This window comes from Acomys minous, assembly GCF_964271855.1.
Source record: "Acomys minous genome assembly, chromosome: 9".
Lineage (NCBI taxonomy): Eukaryota > Metazoa > Chordata > Mammalia > Rodentia > Muridae > Acomys > Acomys minous.
Window position 1 is genome coordinate 119491585 of NC_140490.1, and position 23682 is coordinate 119515266.

Here is a 23682-nt window from a genome sequence, read left to right on the forward strand (position 1 = left end):
GTTTCCCCACAAGAAACATGTGGTGGGTCTCCCACCCGAGGCAAAGGGCTTGTCTAAATGGTACTGGAAAAATGATTTGTGATGCTGTCAGTGAAGATGTCTTCTTGTTTTCTCACAGGAGTTAGCAATCTGCCTAGCACTTCTGGCTTTTCTTATTCTCCACTACATCTGGAGTCAGATTCAGTGCTTGATTTTTGCTTTAATGGGTAGGAAATATTTTCTTTTCCATTTACTAACATCTCCTGTATTTTTTTCATAGTATTTCTCTTCTGTAGGCCCAGAGACGCATTTCTCACAAGCCTTGAGACACAGCCCTCTAAAACCATGTGCACTCAGGGCCACGAGCTCTCTTCCTTATGGTGCAGGTGCTCCTGAGGCTTTTTCAAGGAGACCGTATCTATTCCTGCATGGGGAACCCTGACCCAGAACAGTGACTCCTGGGCAATTATTCAGTAATCCAGTAGGAGTTAACTCTTTGGGTGGCCATTGTGCAGGTGGCAGGGCGGGGGGGGGGGGGGCATCCAGCTTATCAGAGCAGCGAAGAACAGCAGGCAGGGCTGCTGTTGGTTTAGGAGCAGTGTTCCCTCTGCCTACCCAGAAATGCTCAGCATGTGCCCTGTCAATAATGCCATCCAGGGCAGTTCTCTTTGAACCTTTATTCTCTTCAAGGTCTTCCTCCAGAGAGGAAGTTTCTGAGACAAAGACATTGTAAGTGTAGCTGTCATTAGATACATCGAATAAAGAACCAGGCACATAACGACCACAATGAATCTAAATCAAAGAAAAGCCACTATTTTGTTCAACAGCCCTTGCCCTTTGTTTCAAGTTACATTTCTCATAGCAAAGCTATGAGGTTTCCTTTGGGATTGACATCTTACCTTTTGGTTTTACTCATTTAATTAGCAATATTTGAAGAGTTCATGTGCATGAACTTTTAAGTGAAGGGTTCTACTGGCCCAAGCCCTTGCTCCCTGAACCCTTAGCCAGAAGCAGCCCAGGATCCCTGGAGCTAAGAGGCATCAGCTATTTCTGGCTCCCTAACCTGCCATGCTAGGCCTCTTTTCTGTCTTATTAGCCACCTGCTCCGCAGTGGCTGTAGGACTGCTGTGTATACCAGCTGTGTCCGTAACCGTGTGAGCCCACCTCGTGTCTAACAGTCAGCTGTGAGCCTGTAATACACTCAAATATCCTGAGCATGCATTTAGTCTGTTCAGCTGCCACATTATTTGTGGTACAATGGAACCACAGGCAATGGACTCAGAGAAACAGGGAATGAAAACACGGTTATTGGAAGCAGGAGCTAACTGTGGATCTGAATAATTGTCTGAAGAGTTCCGTTTATGTTCCGAGAATGTGGGTTTGGAATCTACCCTTCCAATGTCCTCTGAGGCTGTAAGGGAACTGTCGTGCTTCATGGCTGCCATTCACTAAGCTCATATCATCGTATGCTGACCTTCATCTGCCTGTGTGGTGAGACGGGAGTGAGGCAGGAGGGGTGGGGTTTGATGCACTGGATTGATACGTGTTGTTACGAAGCACCTTGATTGTGTAGTTTTGAGTTTGAGAAAAGGCATTTCTGCACAGCAAGGCTAACCTGATCTATGATAGGAGCCACTCTCGGACCTCCAAAAATCTGATGCGAACAGAGTTGTAAAGATGGTAGCCAAGTCTGGAGCAACTTTGGCACACGGAATCCAATGTAGCAGATGACTGTTTGCCCAGTGCCCGTCTAGCCTGTTGTGTCGCCCTGGCCTGCTGCTCTTCCCTGGAACATCTAGGGTGTGATACCAGAGCTCTCCCCATCCGCTGACGGTCATTGCTAAACAGTCCCAGGCCAGCAGGTGGTGTTGCCTTAGAAACTCAAGCATCCCAAGGAAATTGCTCACCTTCAAACTCACCTCAGCCTCAATGCCTGAACTACAAACCCTTTGAGAAGGTCTATTCTCAGGTGCTTTCCACATGGCCCGTGACACAGTAGAACCCGCAGTTGGCTTCAGAACACAAGCCCATCATGTTTGCAGAATATGGTCATGGAATAAACCAGACATCAACTCCCTCTGCCCTGGGGGTGTGTGTGTGAAGGCGCAAGTTTCTAATGGATGAAAGGTGGATTGTTAACATCCTTGTCATCATTTTCTATGAAAATAATTGTTTTTTAAAACTGTATTTACTTCAGTTGTCATTTTATCTTAAAAAAAATGTTAGTTACCACCCTCTGCAGGGTGAGCTTTGAAACTTCTCACCTTATTCTTGCCAGAAAAGTTTGCAAAGACCCAAAGTTTGACCAGGCTGCCAAGGCAGATTTGTCCCTTTATGCACCACTCTTTTGGTTCATGTTTACTATACGCTTAGCTGAAGCAAAGAAAATTTGATAGAAATAACATTTGGTGCTTTTCATATGTCTGTTTAAAATTTACTTTGAGGGACATTTTTTATGAATTTTTTTTGAGTTTCATGCAATGTGTTTTGATCACATTCACACCTCTGTCAACCCTTCCTCAATTCAAGTACTGCATCCTCTCTCTCTCTCCCTCCTCTCTCTCTCTCTCTCTCTCTCTCTCTCTCTGTCTCTCTGCCTGTCTCTCTCCCTCTTCTCTCTGTCGCTGTCTCTCTTTCTATCTCTGTCTGTCTGTCTCTGTGTCTCTGTCTCTGTCTGTCTCTCTCCCTCTCTCTCTCTCTCTCTTTCTGTCTCTCTGCCTGTCTCTCTCTCTTCTCTCTATCTCTCTGTCACTGTCTCTCTTTCTATCTCTGTCTCTCTGTCTGTCTCTGTGTCTCTGTCTCTCTCTCTCAATTCCTTCATGACCAGGTTGAGCTGTCTCTCTCTCTCTCCTCTCTGTCTCTCTGTCGCTGTCTCTCTTTCTATCTTTGTCTCTGTCTCTGTCTCTCTGTCTCTGTCTCTCTCTGTCTCTCTGTGTCTCTGTCTCTGTCTCTCCCCCCCCCCTATTCCTTCATGACCAGGTTGAGCTGTCTCTCTCTCTCTCCTCTCTGTCTCTCTGTCGCTGTCTCTCTTTCTATCTTTGTCTCTGTCTCTGTCTGTCTCTGTCTGTCTCTCTGTCTCTGTCTGTCTCTGTCTCTCTGTGTCTCTGTCTCTGTCTCTCCCCCCCCCCTCTATTCCTTCATGACCAGGTTGAGCTGTCTCTCTCTCCCAGCAGCCAACATTGCCAACAGCTCCACAGTCTGGCATGGGACTGTGTGCCCGACTCCACTTCTTCTGGGATTCAGTCTGGTTAGGGCTTGCAAGGCTTTGTGTCTGCTGTTGTGCCAATTTGGGTTCATTTGTGAAGCTGCTTTGCTGTGTCCAGGAGAGAATGTTTTTTGTTGTCATCCATTGCCTCAGATTTTTTATATTTTTTCAGGCTCCCCTTCCATAAGCATTCAGCATATGAGTTTTGAGATTAAAATTTTCAGCATATGGGGGCCATGCTTAAATTATAACAGCCATCCTTGGTCAAACAGGTGCGTTCATCACCTGTATATGCATCACTGCAGCCCCTGCCAGGCCTCATGTGCTTCCTCTCACTGCCCTTATTACAAGCTACTCAAATTCACCCCTGAATGCTAACACAGGGCCGCCCCCATCTTCTCCAAGTGAACATTTTATTGTGAATATGTATGATCAAGTTTTTTTTTGAGACAGAGTCTGACTATATAGTCCTAGCTGTCCTGGTACATGTTATGTAGATCAGGCTAGCCAGTCATGGTGATCTGCGGCATCTGATTCCCAAGTGCAGGGATTAAGGTGTGTGTCCACCACACTTGATCAGCAATGAGATTTCCCTTTCATTATCATTTGTTTGTTTGTTTTGAGACAGGGTTTCATTGTGTAGCTCTGGCTGTTCTGGAACTTGCTATGTAGACCAGTCTGGCCTCAAACTCCCAGAGATCCTTCTGCCTCTGAAGTGCTGGGATTAAAGGTGTGCAACAGGTCCCTGGCTCAGCAGTGCAATTTCACAGAGGTGGAAGGAGCGACAAGGAAAGTTGCTGCTGTTCTTCTTCTTCCCTTCCCAATGTTACTTAATGGCTTCCTTGAGAAGAAGTGCAGCACGGGGGTGCGGTGGGGGGGTTGTGGGGGATAGGAGTCTCCAGAGAAATGTCTTTGTCTGTGGTGGGTTAACTCACAGCCAGACACTCTGGCTGATGCTTGACCTGTACCCCCCTCAAGGTCAGAGGATGCCCCCCTTCCACTACTGTGCTCAAAGCACACACACACACACACACACACACACACACACACACACACACACACACAGTAGCAGAGACATGTTCTGTGAAGAAGCTTTCTGCTTTGCATATCAACTACCTCACTAGAAAGTGGCGCTGTCATGATAAGAAACTAAAACTTTACCATGTTACAGCCTTTTGCTGTTCTGAGAATCAGCTACCACTTTTCTATTCTCTATGCCTGAGAATAGATACTTAAATCATGTAGAGATTCTGCCAAGGCTCTAGGGAATGGAAAGATTAGTGGAATTAGGGGGAAAAGACCCTGGTTCTAGATATGTGTAACTAAGCATTCTATTTGTTTGAGCCTCAGTTTTCTCCCCAGGAAAACAAAGAGACTGAATGAGTTAATTCGTTTATTTAGCCAGCTTTAGAAAGTGAGGACTCTAGTTCTGTGAAGTTTAGAGTCTGGTACAAGCTTGGGCCTGACCCAGCCATTCAGAGTAGCAATACAAAGACTAGATGGTCAGTGAACAGAAATTTCTTTGCATTTCTCAAACAGCATTTACGGCTGCTAAGCTCTCACAGACCACCCGCCCCACCCTTCTCCCACGCTGATCTGCAAATGACTCCCCGGCTGCCTATTTGTGGTTCAGTGGCTGCACAGGCGTCCCTCCTGCTTGCAAAGCTGTAAAGCCTGTGTGATCTGTGATGCCTGTGCCCAGGCGTCCATGTAAGGGTTTTTAAAGATCCTATGGCTCAGCAGATGCACACAGTGGAGGCAGTCTGAATATGAGATGGGTGAAAAAGAGTGATTCGTAAAGAGGCTTTATTGAGCTATATACACACACTAAAAACATCGCCCATGGTAAGTGTACAATTTAATGAGTAGTGACAAATTTGTGTCATGTTGTAGCTATCAGCATGGTTATTTGAAATCTTTCTGTCACCTCCCATATTTCCCTAGTCTTTAATAGTATTGATATGAAGAGTAAACATATCTTCAGCTTTTATTAACTCTAACTTACCACTTTACTTTTATGTTCTATTTGAGAACTATTTTCTTAATTAAAAATCATGGAGACTTACTCCTACTGGCTCGTGCGAGCTGATGTAATTTTGTGAAGTTTGAGTGTGTTAGGTGAGAGTGTTATTTCCCTTCATGTGTTCTCATGTGCTCGCCCATTTGTTCCACCAACACATTTTTTTTCTTTTCTTTATTGAAAAGACTCCTCCTTCCTTCTAGCAGTGTAGCTGACTGTACCTGCGCAGCTGCTCTGTTTCTTAGTTCCCTCTTAGGCCATTGATCTACAGTTTCGTTGCCAATTGATTATTAGAGCTTTATTATTATTCAAGCAAGTGCATTTGTCACCTTTGGCCTGATTTCACAATTATTCCTACTATTAATCTTTTTGAAGAAATTGGTTCAGTTTCATCAGTTTTCTTCCTTTTGGTCCATCTTCTATTTTACATTATTTCTTTTATTTGTTTCTTGTCTCCTTGTGTTCACAGTTTTCTCATCTTTCCCATTTTTTTTCTCTACAATGAAAGCTTGGGTTGTTGATTTGTGATTTTTCTCATTCTTCCCTATACATGTTTGGTGTCACAGAGCGCATTGCTTTAGTTGGTCCCACAAGCTTTAACACGTTGTATTTTAATTTTTAGCTTTATTTAAAACATTTGTCGATTAACGTACTGATTTCTTCATTGATGGACTGAGGGTTGCTGAAGCTGGAAACACTGGAGTTTTTTACTGTTTGACTCTGTTTCCGTTATGAAAACAGAATTACTCTATACGCTTTTATCCTTCTAAGTGTATTAAGTTGCACAGCCCAGAATGTGACTTAACTTGGTGAACATACACATGTTCTGGGAAACATGAACACTTCCTGTTGTGATTGCCGGGCATTTTCTATAAATGTCAGCTGAGTCAGTCGGCTGATGAAGCTGTTCATGCCACAGTACGCATTCTGCTTTCTGTCACCAGTTCTATTAATGTCCGAGAAAGAAATTTCGAGACCTTTTATTATACTTATGAATTTACTTAGATAGACCTTGTAGATTAATCAGGGCTTCTTTTCTCATATATGTTGAAACTCTGTCTAGGTACTTTCATATATAACACTGTTATGTTTCCTTCAATAACTGATCCCAGATAAAGTATTAATAGAAACAGTTTCTATCTCGTCTCTGCTCCCACCTGCCTTCGCTGGGGTACATAAGGACGGTCCTTGTTCACGTACACAGGCCGCAGCTGCCGCAATATACTTAAACTTTGGGTGGTGACAGAAGCCTGGAGAACGGTCCCTACAATCCTTAGGCATTATTCCAAGTAGTAGACTGCAGGAAAAGGTTCATGGCCTGCACCTGACATGCCTGGTGTTCATCTGATGTTCCTCTTCCCTCAACCACACACAGGGCCACGGGCAGCAAGTGCCAGGACGGCTGAGAGACTTAAATACCTAGGCTAACTTCATGATCTGGGGATCCATTCTGTAGGGCTCTGCTTTTAGTTTTGATGCCACCTGATTATCAGCTAGTATCTCTGAGCACTTTCATGACATGTCTATACCCAGATTTGCCCCTTAAGCAATTTTGAGTAAGTACCTAGTAATGGAATGGTTATGTTTTATAGTTCTTGTATAGATAATTTCACGAGAAACTGTCCATCTGTTTCCACACAGTCTATTAATTTTGTGGTTCCACTGGGAATGTGGAGGCTCCAGTTCCTGTGCCTCTTAGCCGGTGGGTGTTGCACCATCCCTCACACTTAGCCCTGCTAACGCAGGTGTGTGCGGGGTCCCCGAGCCTTAAGGATCATCATCCTAATACAGAAGGGGGTATGTGCAAGTCAAACACAAGCTCATTACTAACAGAAGCAGCGAGAAAGTGTCAGCAAGGGAATGCACCTCACAGTTGTCTTAATTATCATTGTACATGTTATAGAGATGTCCCCAGAGGAAAAAAATAATTAAGATGATAAAAGAAGAGAGGAATGGGAAAGAATATAAAAAGGCACTGGAAGGAGTGATTGGAAAGATGTGTGTGTGTGTGTTGGGGCGGATAGTAGCTATTCTTTGTTTCTTAGACTCTCAGAGGTACTTATACCCAGATCTGAGCCCCAGTCAAATGATATACAACCCAAGATTTAGATCCCCTGAAAACATCCCTGTTTTCCTAGGCCAGTATGAGCAATGGGCCAAAGTCAGAACTAACAGTCAGCATGGAATTCTGGATCTCCACTCAATGCTAAACACACACACACACACACACACACACACACATACATACACACACATACACACATACATACATACACACAACACATATACACACATACACACACATACATACACACGCATATACACACTCACACACACACACATCATTTGTGTTTAAATGACATTTGAGACTAACCCATTCACTATGGTTTCAAAGCATGCAAATATACCACCGACTGCCACCAGAGACTGAGAGGAGAGAAACACAGGAGGAAAAAGGGCCACCAAGGTTCTATGTGAGATTAATTTCACAAAGTGTTCATTGTGTTAAAAATAATAAAGAAAGCTAAAACACAGGACACTAAGAACATGATTTTCCTTGAGTGTGACTATATGTTCTGTGTTCTTTCAAACGATATATTTAATTTTCCAGAACAAACTGAAGTGAATGAGGATTTAGCTATGGTCCTTGAATTCAATTGAGTCATTCAGGGCATCAGATTATTTTCAAACAGAACCCCCCCTGAGATAGATTCCTCAGTGTTTTATGAGATATCAGCTCACACTCACTGCTCTGCGGGCACCCTTGTGCTGGAGTTCTCACTGCAAGGAAAGGAAACTGATAGCGCTCAGGAATGGTCTCCATTTACTGGATAACATTATTAGGATTTAATCCTAGAACATATGACAAGACATGACAATGAGACACACTTACTTTTACATAGAAGAATGTTGTAAAAAGGAATATGGTTTTTCTTAGCAAATAAGTTTTTAATGAGATCATTCTGTTAATATGGCTTTTGCATCTGTGTCTTACAACACTGCAAACTTTATTTATTTTTGTGCTTCCCTCGCTCCCCTCTGCTGAGAAAGTGACATTCTAATAATTATCAATTTAGTTGTTTTACTGAAAGGTCAAATAGAGAAACCAATCCAGAAATTATAGGCTCTGTTTTTCAGGAGCAAATAGTAAATGCCACTTTAATAGGGAGATAAAATTGATGATTCCATTTAAAAAAAAAAAAGCCAAATAGTATGTAAACCATTTGCAGCCCTGTCTCAAATTCATTTCCCCAGGTTTTAGGAGCACTGGGCACTGCGGCGAGCACTCTGGGGAGCACTGGACACTGGGGAGGGCGCTCTGGGTTCTGGGCACTGGGGAGGGCAATGTGGGAGCGCTGGTTAGGAGAAAGCTGCTCATGTTTGCTTCCTGTACTTTTAAGTAGTTTCCTGTTCTGATTTAACCTCAGAACCTTGCTAGTGTAGCTCATCCTGCTGGCTACTTGTCTGCATTTGTGTATCTCAGGGATTCCTGGGAAGCACTTTTTCCTTCGGCTTCTGGTGAAGTGGGACATTATGTAAGTGTACCCCCAAATTTCATGGCTCCAGTGCCTGGAGGTGGCTGTAGTGTGTGTGCACACTGCCTCATCTCATGCGTAGAGTCTTCCATGGAGATTTGTTTGTCTAATCCCCACGTCAGCCCTCTACAGATTAAGGCTCCTGGGCTTGCTCAGGATCACAGAGCGGCTGGGAGCTCACTGCTTTTGTCTGAGTCCTTCACCCCAGGGTGTGCTGTGCACTTGGCGCTGAAGAGGAGTGGGTGACTCTCCGCCCAATGGGATCCCTGTGGCTGAGAATCCCTGTGCTTTGATTCGCCACTTACGATGGTTGCATGGCACCAGGGGCACGCCTCCACTTCTGCCCCTTGCAAACGAGAAGGAGCCAATCCCTGAAATTTGTTTAAGCTAAGACTTCCTGTCTTCCGTTGTTGGGTCAGCCTCATCTTAAATTTCAGATTTGATTTCTTTGCTAAGTACAATGTACAGAAGCCCTTGTGTGAAAAATTATGGCTCATCCTCAGAAAGAAGGAGAGCATACGGGGACGCCACACGGGCACAGCTGACAGAGCCATACTCAAGAGGAAGGCTGGCTTTTTATCAACATCAAAAACCCGCTGTTCACTCTGACCCTAGTAATACCTAGGAACCACGTTTGAAATTGATACAGCAGGACAAATGCCGGCATTCTCCTCAGGGTTAAGAAAGTGCGAGTAAATTTAATTTTGTCTGCTCTGAAGGGCCTGAGGATGTTGCTGTGGCCCTGGTCCTCACTTCCCAAGAAGAAACTGCTCGTGGTAGCAAAGCTCCCCAGTCACCTCTCTCTGCCTCACCTCGCCTCTCAGGGTGTGAGGTCTCAGAGCTTCTGAAGAAGAGATGCTCTTGAGGGAGTGTGTCTCTTCCCGGACTGTGTAGAGAATCCTACTGTTTCCTCCCCTGGCATTCACGAAGACTGGGTAAACTTTCCCAGCTCTGTACTTCACGATGACATCTGCTGCCTGCTTTGTTCCAAGCAGACATGCCTCTGCTCCTGTGAAGGAGAGCCTAGGAAATTTCCAGGGCTTAGAGTCACAGAACACACTTCTGTTGCTTTCATAGTTGGTAACTGCTCAAGAATCTGGCCTGAGGCTGGGTGTGGTGGCACATGCCTTTAATCCCAGCATTCAGGAGGCAGAGGCAGGTGGATTGCTGTGAGTTCCAGGACAGCCTAGTCTGCAAAGAGAGTCAAAGCTACACAGAGAAACCCTGTCCCCCTCCCAAAAAAAGAATCTGGGCTGAACTTATCTTCTCACTGTAGAGAGTGTAACACATAAGCAATGCAAGGCTCAGAAATGCTAACCAGACCAAGGCTTGGCTTTGTTCTTTTTAAATAAGCATTCTAAACACTGTGCTCGCACCTGTTTTGAACATCTGGCTTTGAGTCTCTGATCCAGCCCAGCAGGTGCAGGATGGATGCCCATTTGGGAACGCCAGCCACATCTAGCCTTAGCCTTCCTTATCCAGCCTCCTCAGGGCAAGCAGACGCTGCTATAACTGGGCAAGGGTTCTTTCGAACTGACCTGAAAAAGGGTGGCATTCAATACTCAGCGGTAACCAGACTCTGTCAGGTTGAATTTCTCCCCGGCGTCCACTGCAGCTCTCAGACACTGAGATGTGGGAGCCCGGGTGTGTGCAGCATCCCTTCAATGGCCTGGTGTCATTGATCTGTCGACATTCCTAAGTTATACACTATCTGGTGGGTGCACATTAAATCACCGCCATCCATGAATGTCTTCACTGCAGCGCATTTGATCACCTGAAGAGTAGAGCACAGCTACGGCAAACGGTGATGGGTCGTGGTCATCAGTGGCACAGAGAAGGTCATTTGGGAAAGGGTTGGTACTGGGATGCACAGCCTGGGAGACTGATGAGCAGCTGGGGGCGCTGAAGTTTACTCTTCTACTTTGGGCCAGCTTAAAAGACTGTCCCACCTAAGTGTGGCCTCAGAGACTCTTGTCTAAGGGAAGGCCAGGATGGCATCTGTTCAGTTTTAGGCCATAGGTCCTGTGTGTGACATGGACGTGAGACGAGGTATACAGTGGAGTATGTGAGGCAGACACATTTTCTTAAAGGGGCGGCTGCGTTAACCACCCCAGCCAGCCTCATGCATTCTCTTTACTACACCCAGTTAGATTCCTATGATGAGACAGCAGATTCATTCATTCATTCATTCATTCATTCATTCATTGTCAAGAATCTTGCCACTGATTCACTTTAGCTCCTCCTAGCTTTAGTTAATCACATTAAACATAGAAATCAAGCCAAAATCTATACTGCTTTGTTTTATAATTTCTTACCAGGGGGGTGGGGGTGGGGAGAACTGCTGCTGTGAGCTGGGGCTGTGGTTATAGATTAGTGGCAGAAGTGATGTTTAATGTGTACAAGGAGGCCCTGGGTGCCAACTTCAGCCCCATTTAAAGCAAACCCCACCTCAAGATGTGTACCTTTAGAAATCAGCAAAGTAGTATTAGTGACAAAGCAGGTCCAGGTGACAGTCACAGGTTGACAGAGGCATCAGTACAAGGTGTTATCCCCTGTCCCCTCGGTTCTACTCCAAGCACAGCTACTGTGCAGTGACAGGCACAGCCCATGCTGGCGACGCAGTAGGGAGGCAAGGTGCTTCAGCTCTGAGGGACGAGGTCGGGAGTGGTAGGCGCCTGGGAGGAAGGAGCACACCCGGCCCAGCTGGCCGGGCAAATCGTGCACGCACACATCTGCTTCGTTCACAGGCCTTATGTATTCAGATTTTCTTATTAAGTTGTTTTTGTAAAACAGTTGTGTCAGGGACCCAGGACAGAGAACGGATAACTTACCATTGTCACTGTTTGTTTTTTATTGTATACGTCAGCAATGTTAAGTATATTTTGGAACCATCCCTGGACAGTTTTCATCCTGCGGAAACAAAACTCAATACCCATTAAACAAAGCCTTTGGGTTCTGCTGCCTCCCAGCTCCAGGCCCTGGCAACCACCCTGTGTTTCTCTGTATTTGGCTACTCTAGGAACATTAAATAGATGGAAGGCTACATTGTTTAACATTTTGTATCTGATTTATTTCATCAGGCAGAAGGTTTCTTCATGGTCCCTCCGTGTCCTAGTGTATGTCTGAGTCCCTTCCTTTTTTATTTATTTATTTATTTATTTTGGTTTTTTGAGACAGGGTTTCTCTGTGTAGCCTTGACTATCCTGGACTGGCTTTGTAGACCAGGCTGGCCTGGAACTCACAGCGATCTGCCTGCCCCTGCTAAGTGGAGCAATACTCCACTGTATGCCTATGCCACAGCTTATTTAGTCCCTCCTCTAGGGAGGCTCACCTATATTGCTTCTGCTTCTTGGCTCCTATGAATAATATTGCTATGACATGGTGTGAAAAACCTGTGCAAGTTCTTCCTTTCTGTTCTTTTGAACATATCCAGAGCTGTGGAATTGTTGGACCCTGTGGTGTCTGTTGAATTTTCAGAATGTGTGTGTGTGTGTTTTTAATTAATTTACTTCGGGGGAGGGCATGTGAAATGTACGTGTAGGGCAGGGCAGCTTGTGGGAGCCGGTCCTCTCCTCTCATGTGGATCCTGGAGAACTAAACTCAGGAAGTCAGGCTTGATGCAAGCATGTTTACCCATTGAACCCCCCAGCTGGCCCATGTTTAATCCTAGGAGTCTCCTCTGTGCTCTGTTCTGTAACAGACACACCATTTAACATTCCCACCAGCAATAAACAGCAGCGATCTCTTTGTACCTTCACTCTTGAACTTTTTATGTTTGCAACTAATTCATATTTTTAAAAAAACTACTATACATGGTCCCTTCCTGGAGCTGCCCTGCTTAAGAGCCTGCTGCCTGTCAGGCTCTGGCAGGAGGTGTGTCCTTCATCTCCACCAGCAGGAAGTGATTCTAGGTGACCCAGGGGGGTCAAGAATGATGCCTGCATAGTCCATGCCCCTAAGTGGAAGCACCTCATTTTTTCCTGCTCTTCAGTGGAGTAAAGCAATCATCTAGTGCCGTAAGCAGACATTTGTTTATCTCTTCTCAAAGCATGTTTATAGCAGTGGTAAAACAATACCGAAGGAAAAGAAAGTGCTCTATGTCCCTCCAGAATCTTGTTTTATGAATATCCAGAATTCTCAGTCAGACTCACCTAAGGAGAAGAGCTGAGGGGAAGTACGTCATTTCCGTCTGCTGTGTATACATGTGAATTCTGACCAAATTCTGTCAATAATTGAGACAAAGGTAGAATTTTGCCTCTTTATTCCACTTCCTGGATTTTTTTTTGTTTGTTTCTTTTTTTTTTTAATGATGAAAATTTCTATTTGTCAAATTCCTATCACTGTGACTGGATTCTTAACAAAAGACAGGCAGGCAGGGCGTCGGGGAGGGAGGGCTTACTGTGGCATGGAATCAAGCATAAGGCAGCTGCTCACATTGTACCCCAGTCTCTGTCCCCTACAGAGAGGTGAATGCTGCCACTCAGGAAGCACCCTCCTTTCCTGGGTTTTATTTAGCCTGGGACCACAACCCATGAATGCTGCTGTCGACACTGAGCGTTCAGTGCTCAGTGAAACCTCCCTGGAAAAGCCTCACTGTGAGCACTGGTGCATCTCCTGGGAAATCCCAAATTCAGTCAGCCTGACACTGAAGGCTACGCATCACAGCCGCCTAAGGAAAGCCTTACAACTTACAAATGTTGAGGGACTAGAAATTTCCTCACTCTCTTTTTCATATAGATGAGAGGCAGCCAAAACCAGCGTGTTCTGCTCTACAGCATCCGTCTTGCCAAAATGTATTTTTTTTTTCTATAATGAAAGAGAGCCAAGTTTTGGGAAACTATTTGAGAGAACAGGAAGCGTAGCAGCCCACTTAGGGAAGGCTGCTGAAGAAAGTGCGCTTTGGTTTGCTGGGTGGGGGCTTCTACCCCTCCTGAGACAATCCCAGAGAGAGGCAAACCACTTGAGACACACAGAAGAGCATCATAGGTGAACATGCTATCCGCATGCCAAAGCAGTCATGTCATATAAATCACCTGCAGTTCTGGGAAGATGAGGTCACAAACAGCCCTTCCTTACTGGAGATTTTTGATACTGTATAATTTCACTGGAAAGAATCCTCAAGTCATTTTATGTGACAGAGGAGCCTTTTCACGGTGGTTAGAAATAAGAAGGGGACGGAGAAGAAAGAGAAAGGAAACTGAGAGGGAAGAAAGACCGCATATAATACAGACACGTGCAAGGTCTAGGTTGCTTTACTCAGTCCTCATGATGTAGGATCTAATTTCCATTTTACGGAAGAGAAAACTAAGCTCACTCATCCAAGCTGTACAGCTACTAAGTAGCTGGTCTGGTGTCCTCGGCTGCTTCTTTGTCACTGTGATGAAACACTGGCTGAAAGCAACTTGAGGACAAACTGTTTTATTTGGCTTAAAGCACATGCTTTTAATCCCAGCACTCCGGAGTAGAGGCAGATGGATCTCTGTGAATCGAGGCCAACCTGGTCTATAAAGTGAGTCCAGGACAGCCAAGGATACACAGAGAGACCCTGTCTCGGAACCCCACCCCCTAAATGTTATACTCCCAGGAAGCCAAGGCTGGAGATCAAGGCAGGGACTTGAAGCAGAGATCACAGAAGGTGCCGCTTACTGCTTGTCTCAGCCACTTTTCTTACACAGGCCTGATCCATCTACCTAGAAATAGTTCCACCCACAGTGGGTTGGGTCCTCATACATTAATGAGCAATAGGGAAATGAACCACAGACTTTTCCGCATGCCAACCAGATGCAGGCAATTCCTTAGTGGATGCCCCCTCTTCCCGGGTGTGTCAAGTTAACAGCCGAGTCTAACAGTGTGGCATCCGAGATTCAAATCTCTGCCAGGTGGCAACAGGGAGCTTTCTTGCTGAGATGGTTAGAAAGTTCCCAGCCCAAGAAGAGCATAGCTCTGCTCTTGGCTCATTTTTGTCACTTCTCTGAAAGAGAGGACACCAGTTCATATTTTTTGGATAAAAAGAAAGAAAGAAAGAAAGAAAGAAAGAAAGAAAAAGAAAAAGAAAGAAAAATTGCCCTGAACCATGGAGGGTATAAGGGCAGCAAACTCAAATGATATAATCTGTCTTTGACAGCCATCAGGATCAGCAGCTAAAAATTTAAATAGCAGATAGATTTTAATATTTGGTCTAGAAAAGCTCTTATAAGCCAGAAAATTCCTGAAGCACCCCAAAAAGCATGTCAGGCACCCACCCTTGCCCAAACATGACAACCCTTCACAGGAAGAAGTCTACTCTGTTACTTTCACCAGTTAGGTCTTCCCAGCTGCCAGAGAAATTGTCTCTGGGGTAAGCTCTGCCTTCAAAGAGAAGACTCTGTGGTGCCCAGGCAGAACACACTGTTCTCTCATCCAAAATGATAAGAAGAAAAAAATGTCTCGTCCTCTGATGCTTAGCTGAGCTGATTGGTTTAGGGGCAGGGGGTAGATGACTCAGCTGCTCAAGAGAAGGGTTTCGTATGTATAGCCAGCCCCGGGGCTCTGAAGGGAGCATCTACTCTACCTCAGTTTCTTCTTCTTCTTCTTCTTCTTCTTCTTCTTCTTCTTCTTCTTCTTCTCCTTCTTCTCTTCTTCTTCTTCTTCTTCCTTCCTCTTCTTCTTCCTTCTTCCTTCTTCTTCCTCCTTCCTCTTCCTCTTCTTCTTCTTTTTCTTTTTCTTCTTCTTCTTCTTCTTCTTCCTCCTCCTCCTCTTCCTCCTCCTCCTCCTCCTTCTTCTTCTTCGAGACAGAATCTCAAGTAGCCCAAGGTAGCCTCATATTATCATGTGGCTGAGGATGACACTGAACTCCTCCATACATGGATCCACCTCAAAGGATACCAGGGAATATCTAACTCATTACTGAAAGAACCAAATTCACGTGTCATTCCAGATTTTTATTTTTTTTCCAGAAAACAGTATGCTTTACTTTTAATATAATATGATCTCACAGTCCTTATTAACTTGCTACCAGGAAAAGATGTAATATATATATATATATATATATATATATATATATATATATATATAGAGAGAGAGAGAGAGAGAGAGAGAGAGAGAGAGGGAGAATCCTAAAACCAAATAACTCACTCTAATTGTGCTAGTTTTTCAAATGTCACCCTACACCTATATTTATCGTAAAATCCGGGCAGGTGTTTGCCAAACGTTCATTTTCCTCTAAAATCTACTATGCACAGCAGCAATGTGCCCATACTTACCAAAGCACACATGGCTGGCATCACGGCCCCACCCCCACCCCCACCCCAACTCCCAGGGTTTCTACACTGAGTACAAGTGCTGCCCCATTGTTTCAGAGCCAATGGCATTGCCATACTGGATGGGTTGCCATATTGCAGAGTTTACCAGCAAATTGGGAGAATGCCCTTGACGGTTTCTAGTCAAGAACCAGGTTCATCCAGTACCTTTACAGCTTGGGTGAATTCAGCCAACCTGCACGTTTCTTTACATGAATGTTTCTTGTTCCATTAACTGTTATTTTAAAAGCTCAAAACAGCATGAAGTTCATTTATAAGACTGAACTGGTCAGTTAAATTAAATTTATAACCCGTATCAATCTGGTACTTACCAAAAGGATCTTTTTAGAAGTGTTGGTATTAGATTTAATTTTTGTACGAATGTTAGAAACTGGAGTTTTTTTTTTTTTTTTTTTTACAAAAATTGAAGGGATTTACAAACATACAAACATGTGCATAGCAATGCTTTTGTTAGTGATGTCCCCATGTGTGATTCTTTTGCGTAGTATGGCTTCCTCTTGTTGTAACCATCTTAGCCTGTGTGCGTGAACCCTGGTGTTCACACAACAGTGAAATCCTAGCGGTGAATTTTTAGGAAGCACGCCCCTGTTAGGTGGCACATGAGTGCAGTCTGGTAGAAGCTTCTGACTTCAACAGTGGAGCGATTACATGAGTGTGAATATACACTGCCCTATCATGATATAGAAATACCATTTAAATTTGGGCTCCCCAACCCCTTGCGCCCTCTCTTTCCTCCCTCGCCCTCTCTATGTCTTTTATGACCCTGGGCATGGAACTCAGGCCTAAAATGTGCTGGGGAAGCGCGCTATTACTGAGCCATGAGTTAAAAACTCAGCAAGATTTCAATCAGTTCTTCAGATTTTATTTATTTATTTATTTGTTTGTTTGTTTGTTTATTTATTTATTTATAATTGTAAACCTAAACCTGTGTGAATGAGATCGTTATTTCAGTAAACCAGGAACAATTAAACTCGGGAAAACAAAGCAGGGCAGCCTGGTCCTCCCCTGAAGAGCTCCCTTCCTCTGCATGCCTTAAAGCTAAGCCCTTTTGAATCATGAGTGTGAATCACTTTCATGGCTCTTGACCATAACTAAGATACCCCGAGCTTGCTTTCTGCCCCTAATAATAATTATGTCTCATATAATTATTATTGCCCTCCTCTCTCCTCAGTAGAGCAGTGACTGGACCGACTCCCCCAAAGGCCTACTCTCTCTTTCCTCTCAGCTAAGTTTTCTTGTTTTACAGATTGGATCTGAGGCCCCTGCTCTCCAGGCTCAGGCCGTGGCCTCTGGGAGCGGGGGCGGCGCTGACTCGGAGCCGGCTCGCCACGTCTTCTCCTTCTCCTGGTTGAATTCCCTGAGTGAATGATATTTATTCTCGCTGCTGCCCTCTGTCTGCCTGGCTGAGAAGCGCACAGGCAGCAGAGACCTGGGTGGAATTCGCCATGATGCATATGAAGGGGACCTCTGGACAGGATTTCTGAAGAAACAGACAGACAGACAGACAGACAGACAGACAGACAGACAGACAGACAGACAAACCACTTTAATTCCATATGACTCATCTAACTTGTTGGGGAAATGAATATGTCCAGGACAAAATTGCAGAAAACACTGGTTTGAAGAAACTCGCTCTTCCTTTTTCTTGTATGGGAATCATTCTGAAGGTTATGCATGTGTGGTACATGTGTGCACACGAGCTGCCAGTGGCAAGCGTTGAAGTGGGCACTGGGCGCTGGTCTCTCATGGTGTAGGCTTCTTGTTACTTCAGCGCGGTTGTGACTTCTGCTTTTCTCCTTAGAACTGCAGGCGGTTTGTGACAGTAAGTGTTAGTTCCGAGTGGACCGATGTATCAAAATATAGATGTGAGATCGGCCCCTGAGCAAAGCAATGAAGGGCTCTACAAAGGCTCCTCTTTTCCATAGACGCCACTGGATGCGCAGCCAGAAGAATTTAAGTTTGGCCACACTTGCATAGTCAAGAAGGCCAAAGGTCTAGGCCTTCTTTTCTTTTTCTTCTTTCTTTCTTTTTTTTTTTTTTTTTGGGACAAGGTTTCTCTGTGTAGCCTTGGCTGTCCTGGACTTTGTAGACCAGGCTGGCCTCGAACTCACAGCGATCCACCTGCCTCTGCCTCCCGAGTGCTGGGATTAAAGGCATATGCCACCAAGTCTGGCCTTTTTTTTTTTTTTGACATTTTTCTAATTTTATTCACATATCTTATAATCTTATATTCATATATCAGGCATTTTAATTGAATCCTTTCCAGGAGGAATTGTCTACTTATGTGTCCATCATAGCAGCAATTTGATAAATACACAATTCTTCCCCTTCTCTCTCTCTCTCTCTCTCTCTCTCTCTCTCTCTATATATATATATATATATATATATATATATATGTATACCTGCCATGCCTTCCTCATATAAGTGTAACCTTACTTTAAACGAACTCTTAAATAAATGTTGTTTTTAAGAACTTTAGTCTTCTAGTGATTTATTCAGTGATTATACAAACACACACACACACACATTTGATTTGTTGAGACTTGTGTTATATTTTTAAGCTATTAGTCAAGCATATTTCAAGGGCCTCAAGAGGAGTTCCATCTTCATACATTTAAACCAAATTTTAAAGTGCTAATTATGGGACAAAATTTTTTAGAGCTATAACTAAACTACTGCAGACAAATGTATTGCCCAACTAATTAGATGCACTGTTTATTTTTAGAAGACAACAACATCGTCCTAGAAGTTGCAGTTGTTGGGACTGGAAGAGAGGGAAACATGAAGGGTATCTGTGTAGTTACTGAAGTCAGAGCGCCCTGTTTTAAGAAAAATTACCAAGGGCCCTTTCACAGCAAATGTTTAGCTAAATGAAGTGTTTATGTCATTAAGTTTCTCTTATCTAAGGCTAGTGAGATAGCACAGTGAGTAAAGACACTTGTCTCTGGGCTTGGAGAGCTGAGTTCAGTACCCAGGCCTCACATGGTGGGAGGGAGCTGCCCTCCACACATTTGCTGTGGTGCACAGGCCTCCCGACCTCCCAGCTAATTAGACTCTCATGCTATTTCCCCTGTGACTGACCTTCAACACTACCAGGCTTTAGAGGTGAGAGGAAACGCTAAAATTATTTACCTCAGCCGCAGAGGAGAAGCGGAGGAATGGAGGAAAGCCCCAGGCAACCACAGGCAAGTGTAAGCCACTTGACAACTGTCGGCATTTTTAGGAGAAAATAAAATGTAGAAGGATTTGTGGGGTTTTTGTTGTGTTGTTTTTATTTTCTTGTGCTGGGGCCATTTATTATGTACAGTGAAGAGGGAAAATAAAATCACAATAACCTTTGCAGATTTTATTAAAAATATAAATATTCAACGTTCTTTTACACAACCAAATTGACCAAGGATGGGAAAGATGTTTTATTATTGAAACATTCACAAGAAAAAGTCGATTTGAAGAGCTTACACACCTCATCCTAGCCACTCCTCAAGAACGAATTCCTTTCCTCTGTGACCCCCAACAAAAACAGCAGGTGACTTCCATCTGCTTCTTTAAAAGGTTTCCTCCTTGGGTCCACATTTTTTTTTAAAGATATCACTATAAAGACACTTATGTGCACGTGGAAACTAAGCATGAGCAATACAAATAACGCTGTTTTGTCACTGCACAGAAATACACTTTGTGCATGCTAATCAAGGGGCACATAGGCTCTCTCCCTGTACATCTCCTGCGCTTCAAGCTATATAAAAATAAACAAATGATATCAGAGCTGCAGTATGGTACAGAATACTGTGTTTTTAATATTTTATTTATTTATTTTTTATTTTTTACTTTTGTGGTAAATGCAGAATCGGTTTGGCCGAACGCACCATTTCATTTCCCAATAATCTCCATCAGTTTCCTGTTGCTGTGAGCTTGCTGAGCTAACTGCTCTGCCCTGGCCATTTCCAAGACTTCCCGCAGAAGGTGGAAGGTAAGATCCAGAGAGATGGGCGGCTCCTCGGACCGCCTCGCCCTCTCCAGCGCCCCCTGGTGGCCACCGAGGGCGTCCCCGGCCCCGTGCTCCGCCGGCTCCGCGCGGCTGTCGGGCGAGCGCCGAGGCATCTGCAGCTGCTGCAGCAGCACGCGGAAAAAGTTAGCGGCTGCAGGGTCATGCGAGGGGCGGCTGCCGCGGCCCGCGGGGAGGGGAGTGGAGTTGGGCGACAGCCGAGCAGCGGGGTTCCTGTTGAGGTTCCCCAGGCGGAGGAAGTATTCTTCACCCATGCGGATCAGGACCGGCTGAGGTTGCTGAGGCTGCACCGGCTGCAAGAAATTCAGGGGCTGCGGGGCCCGCGGGGCTCCGGGATCCGATCCCCTGCTCAGCAGGGCCCTGCAAGGCGGGCAGGGCGACAGAGCCACCAGCAGGATGCCCGCGGACACCAGCAGCCGCAGCCGCATGTTAGGGGCGCTCGCTGCAGAGCCGAGGTGATGGTGGTGAGGGGGTCCCGGAGGAGAGAAGGTGAGGGAGAGAGGAAAGACTAGTCAGAGTTTGGCTCAGATGGAAGTTTAGCTTCCTATCTGACAGGCACCGATAAGACCTGCTTTGGGGCTTCGGTGGCGCTGTCCGCGGTGCTGAAGCTAGGTGCCTGCAGAGGCTCATCTGCTGGCCAGCAAGGGAAGTGACCCTTTGCAGATCTAGAGCCCCTGGCCCCACTTCCTAAGCACCTCCCAAACGCATCCACTACCCCCGCGCCCCCCAACGGACTTCCCTGAGCCTGGAGAAGTGCCACAGGTTTAAGCAATCGCCCGCCCTGATCGCCCCCTTTCGGACAGCCTTTTCTTCCAAATTGAGAAACCACATCCTTCTCTCCGTCTCTATCCCAGCCCTTGCTCCCTTTGCTTGGGAGTGGGGTGGGGGAGATCCGGGTGGACACGGGGACGCAGCAGGGGAGCCATGCTTTACAGGGACTGTGAGCGGTGAGTGGCAGGGCGGATAAACAGAAGCAGCTGCCGTCTAACTTTGCTTTTTGCCACATCACGCTGTCATCGGAATGTTAAAGCACAGTTGGTAAGACACACACACACACACACACACACACACACACACACACACACACACACACACACACACACACACACACACACACACACACACACACACACACACACACACACTCCAGCACAGGGGCAGCTGCTGGCTCCCAGGCGCACCACAGCAGCTCAGGCAGGACAAAGTTGGTGGCGCCCGTCTAGGCGCTGCCTACCTTCTCCTTGAGCAGGTGAGCCCGCACTCCTGCCTCTGCAGAGGGACCTCTCTCCCAGGGTGTCTCTTGGTGCTTTCTCCTTTCTCCCCTCTTTTCTCTTCTCCTTTTCTTTGCCTCTTCTCTTTCTCTTCACTCTCTCAACAACGTATTGGGCTCTGAGTTTCTCCACACCAGAGCCTGGAGTGAGATTTTATAACGGTCGACCCTCTTCAGAAAGCACGCAGCAGCATTTGCCTAATAAGCTGACGCTCTCTTGACAGCTCGATTGCGTGCTGCCTCTGCTCCTGCATAAATCATAGGGCCCTGCCAAGGAGCGAGGGACAGAGTTCTGCTATTTCAACACTGAATCTCACATCCAATTATATCAACAGATATTTATCGCCTCCTTGGTGACGTCAGAGAGCCCAAAAATGGAAGGGCTCCTTATGACTTGTCCATTGACAAAAATTCTTGAATGAGATTATCCAAGTGTGGAAAACATACTGACCTCTTACTACGATTGGCCAGGTATGGACCAGAAAGGAGACAGAGACTGGGAGGGGAGAGAAAAAAAAAAAAAAAAAGAAGTGGGGAGAGAGGTCCATCAGTGCAGGGCTGCCAAGAAAGTAGCCACCATTACGAGGGAGAATCTGGACTTCCCTGGTGCCTCGTTACACACCACCTAACTTTTCTGCCAGGCTGTCCTCTCAGGAAGCACCTCAGGATCTGAATTGCATCTTTACAATGGCCTGCCATCTTTCTTCCTTTCTGAAAAAGAAGGAAGAACAAGGGGGAAGTTGTCGCAGAAGCAATCAGATATTTTATCCACTTAGTCTTCCCAAAAACAAATAAAGGAACTGTGGATCTGAAGACAAGCCCAGTACGTTGTTTTTTTTTTTCCCATTTTTAAACCAGCTCAGTGTTTTTCTTAACAAGAAAAGAGCTATTTCAATGACGAAGGTCATAAGCAAAGATTCTGACAAAGACCTCAGGTTCAACTGAAGCTCAGGCCTTGAGTGGTCCTCCTCTCAGAACCTAAAGTTAGTCAGGTCGTTTCTGTTCCCCTAAGAAGACCACACTGAGCTGTGTTTATTAAACAATCTAATATGAGTCTACACTGCAAACCCAAGGAGGGAGGTATCCATCTTACTCATGTGCTGAAAAAAAATTAAGCTGCTTAAGAGCCTTAAAGCATCAAGTTCTTAGTCTGTAAATGATGCTCTTTCCTTCCCCCTCCACACGCTATAGACTGTGGCACTATGTGTAACAAGGCACTCAAGTTCTTTATTGTGTTTTCTGTTCCTTCCTCCAAATTCAAATGTGCACCGCAAATGTCATTAGTAACTGCTCCCTGACACTATGGCAGAATGGAATGCTGTGTCTGCAAACCCACTCTCAATTTTTTTTGAATTAAATGGATATTTTATCTAAGTGGAAAGCAGTTAGCTTTAATCCTGCAATTCAACAGGCTGTTACAAACTAAAACTCTAGTGTCTGTGATTCATTTCTGCTGCTTCATAACAACCACTACTGTTTATCTAAAAATTCCCTACTCCCTGTTTCTGGATGTCTCTGCGATTTTCTCTGTAACTAATGTGACAGATAGTGAAATACGGATTTCAACCCCCCCCCCCCCCCCCGTTTGGGGCCTGTACAAAAGAAAGGCAGGAAAACTCTTGAAGGTTTCCAGAAAAGTCAGCTCATACCTGGAGTGATGCACTGTGAAATGTGTTTCCGATAGAAGAGAAAGACTCCTGTGCACTGGAAAAATTCGAGTTGTTAATAAATCATGATTAACTCGTGCTTTGGAGGAAAGCTGTGTTTGCACTGATAAGGAGAACCTTCGTTATTGTTACTGTGGGCATTTTAGAAGCTGAAATTCATCTCAGTGTTTGAATTTTCTTTTCTTTTGTTTGTTTGCTTTTTGCTTTGTTTTGTTTTAACTGCCGTTCCTGACCCCCTTTCTACCCATTCACAAGGTCCAGCTTAAATGGCAGCCTGGAAAGGGCAAGCTGCCTAGTGAACCTTGAAGAGGAAGTAAGGGAAGGAAGTGCCTATGAGTTTGTCAGCGGAGGTCAGGGAGGGTCCCAGGGGAGGAAGTAGTAAGGAGCAGCTCTGGCTAGCCTCCTGATCCTTAAGATACCTTCTAAGTTTAGTTGGTTAGGGGATAAGATCTCTTTAGATCAAGGTAAAGCAGTTAAGCTATTAGAGTTGAGATAAGATAAATATTGAATTTCATTCAGAAATTTAAACTCAACAAGACAGAAAAGATGTTTACTTCAAGTTGGACAAATACAAATAGCCAAACCTCTATGTATGCAACATTTATAGAACTCATGATTGTCACATGGTTCTCCCTGCTGTATGTAGTTTGTTTTATACATGTGTAATAAAATAAATGTATTTTTTAAAAAATTGATCCTTTCCC

General features: G+C 44.9%; 2 protein-coding genes across 5 annotated transcripts in view; one reads left to right on the top strand and one right to left on the bottom strand.

Annotated features, from left to right (window-relative positions):
* TRIM55 (tripartite motif containing 55) overlaps positions 1 to 18457 on the top strand; it is a 49321-nt gene extending 30864 nt beyond the window's left edge. For 3 of the 4 annotated variants that reach the window (XM_084794443.1, XM_084794445.1, XM_084794446.1), the window contains one exon: positions 17285 to 18457. In XM_084794443.1, coding sequence (XP_084650569.1) covers positions 17285 to 17407 — 123 coding nt within the window. In that variant the 3' untranslated portion in view covers positions 17408 to 18457. Of the gene's footprint in view, positions 1 to 118; positions 207 to 17284 lie in introns of all 4 variants that reach the window. The other variant, XM_084794444.1, reaches the window with a different exon arrangement.
* Positions 18458 to 19220: 763 nt separating this feature from the next.
* On the bottom strand, positions 19221 to 21606 carry CRH (corticotropin releasing hormone). The gene is made up of 2 exons (XM_084794447.1): positions 21276 to 21606; positions 19221 to 20483 (listed from the first exon to the last, which is right to left on the bottom strand). Exon 2 carries the CDS (start codon positions 20467 to 20469, stop codon positions 19906 to 19908), a length of 564 nt encoding a protein of 187 aa, XP_084650573.1. The 5' UTR covers positions 20470 to 20483; positions 21276 to 21606; the 3' UTR covers positions 19221 to 19905.
* Between the last annotated feature and the right edge of the window lie 2076 nt (positions 21607 to 23682).

Excerpts from the sequence above, each read along its gene's own strand:
- CRH (XM_084794447.1), bottom strand. The coding sequence starts at position 20,469 with ATGCGGCTGCGGCTGCTGGTGTCCGCGGGCATCCTGCTGGTGGCTCTG.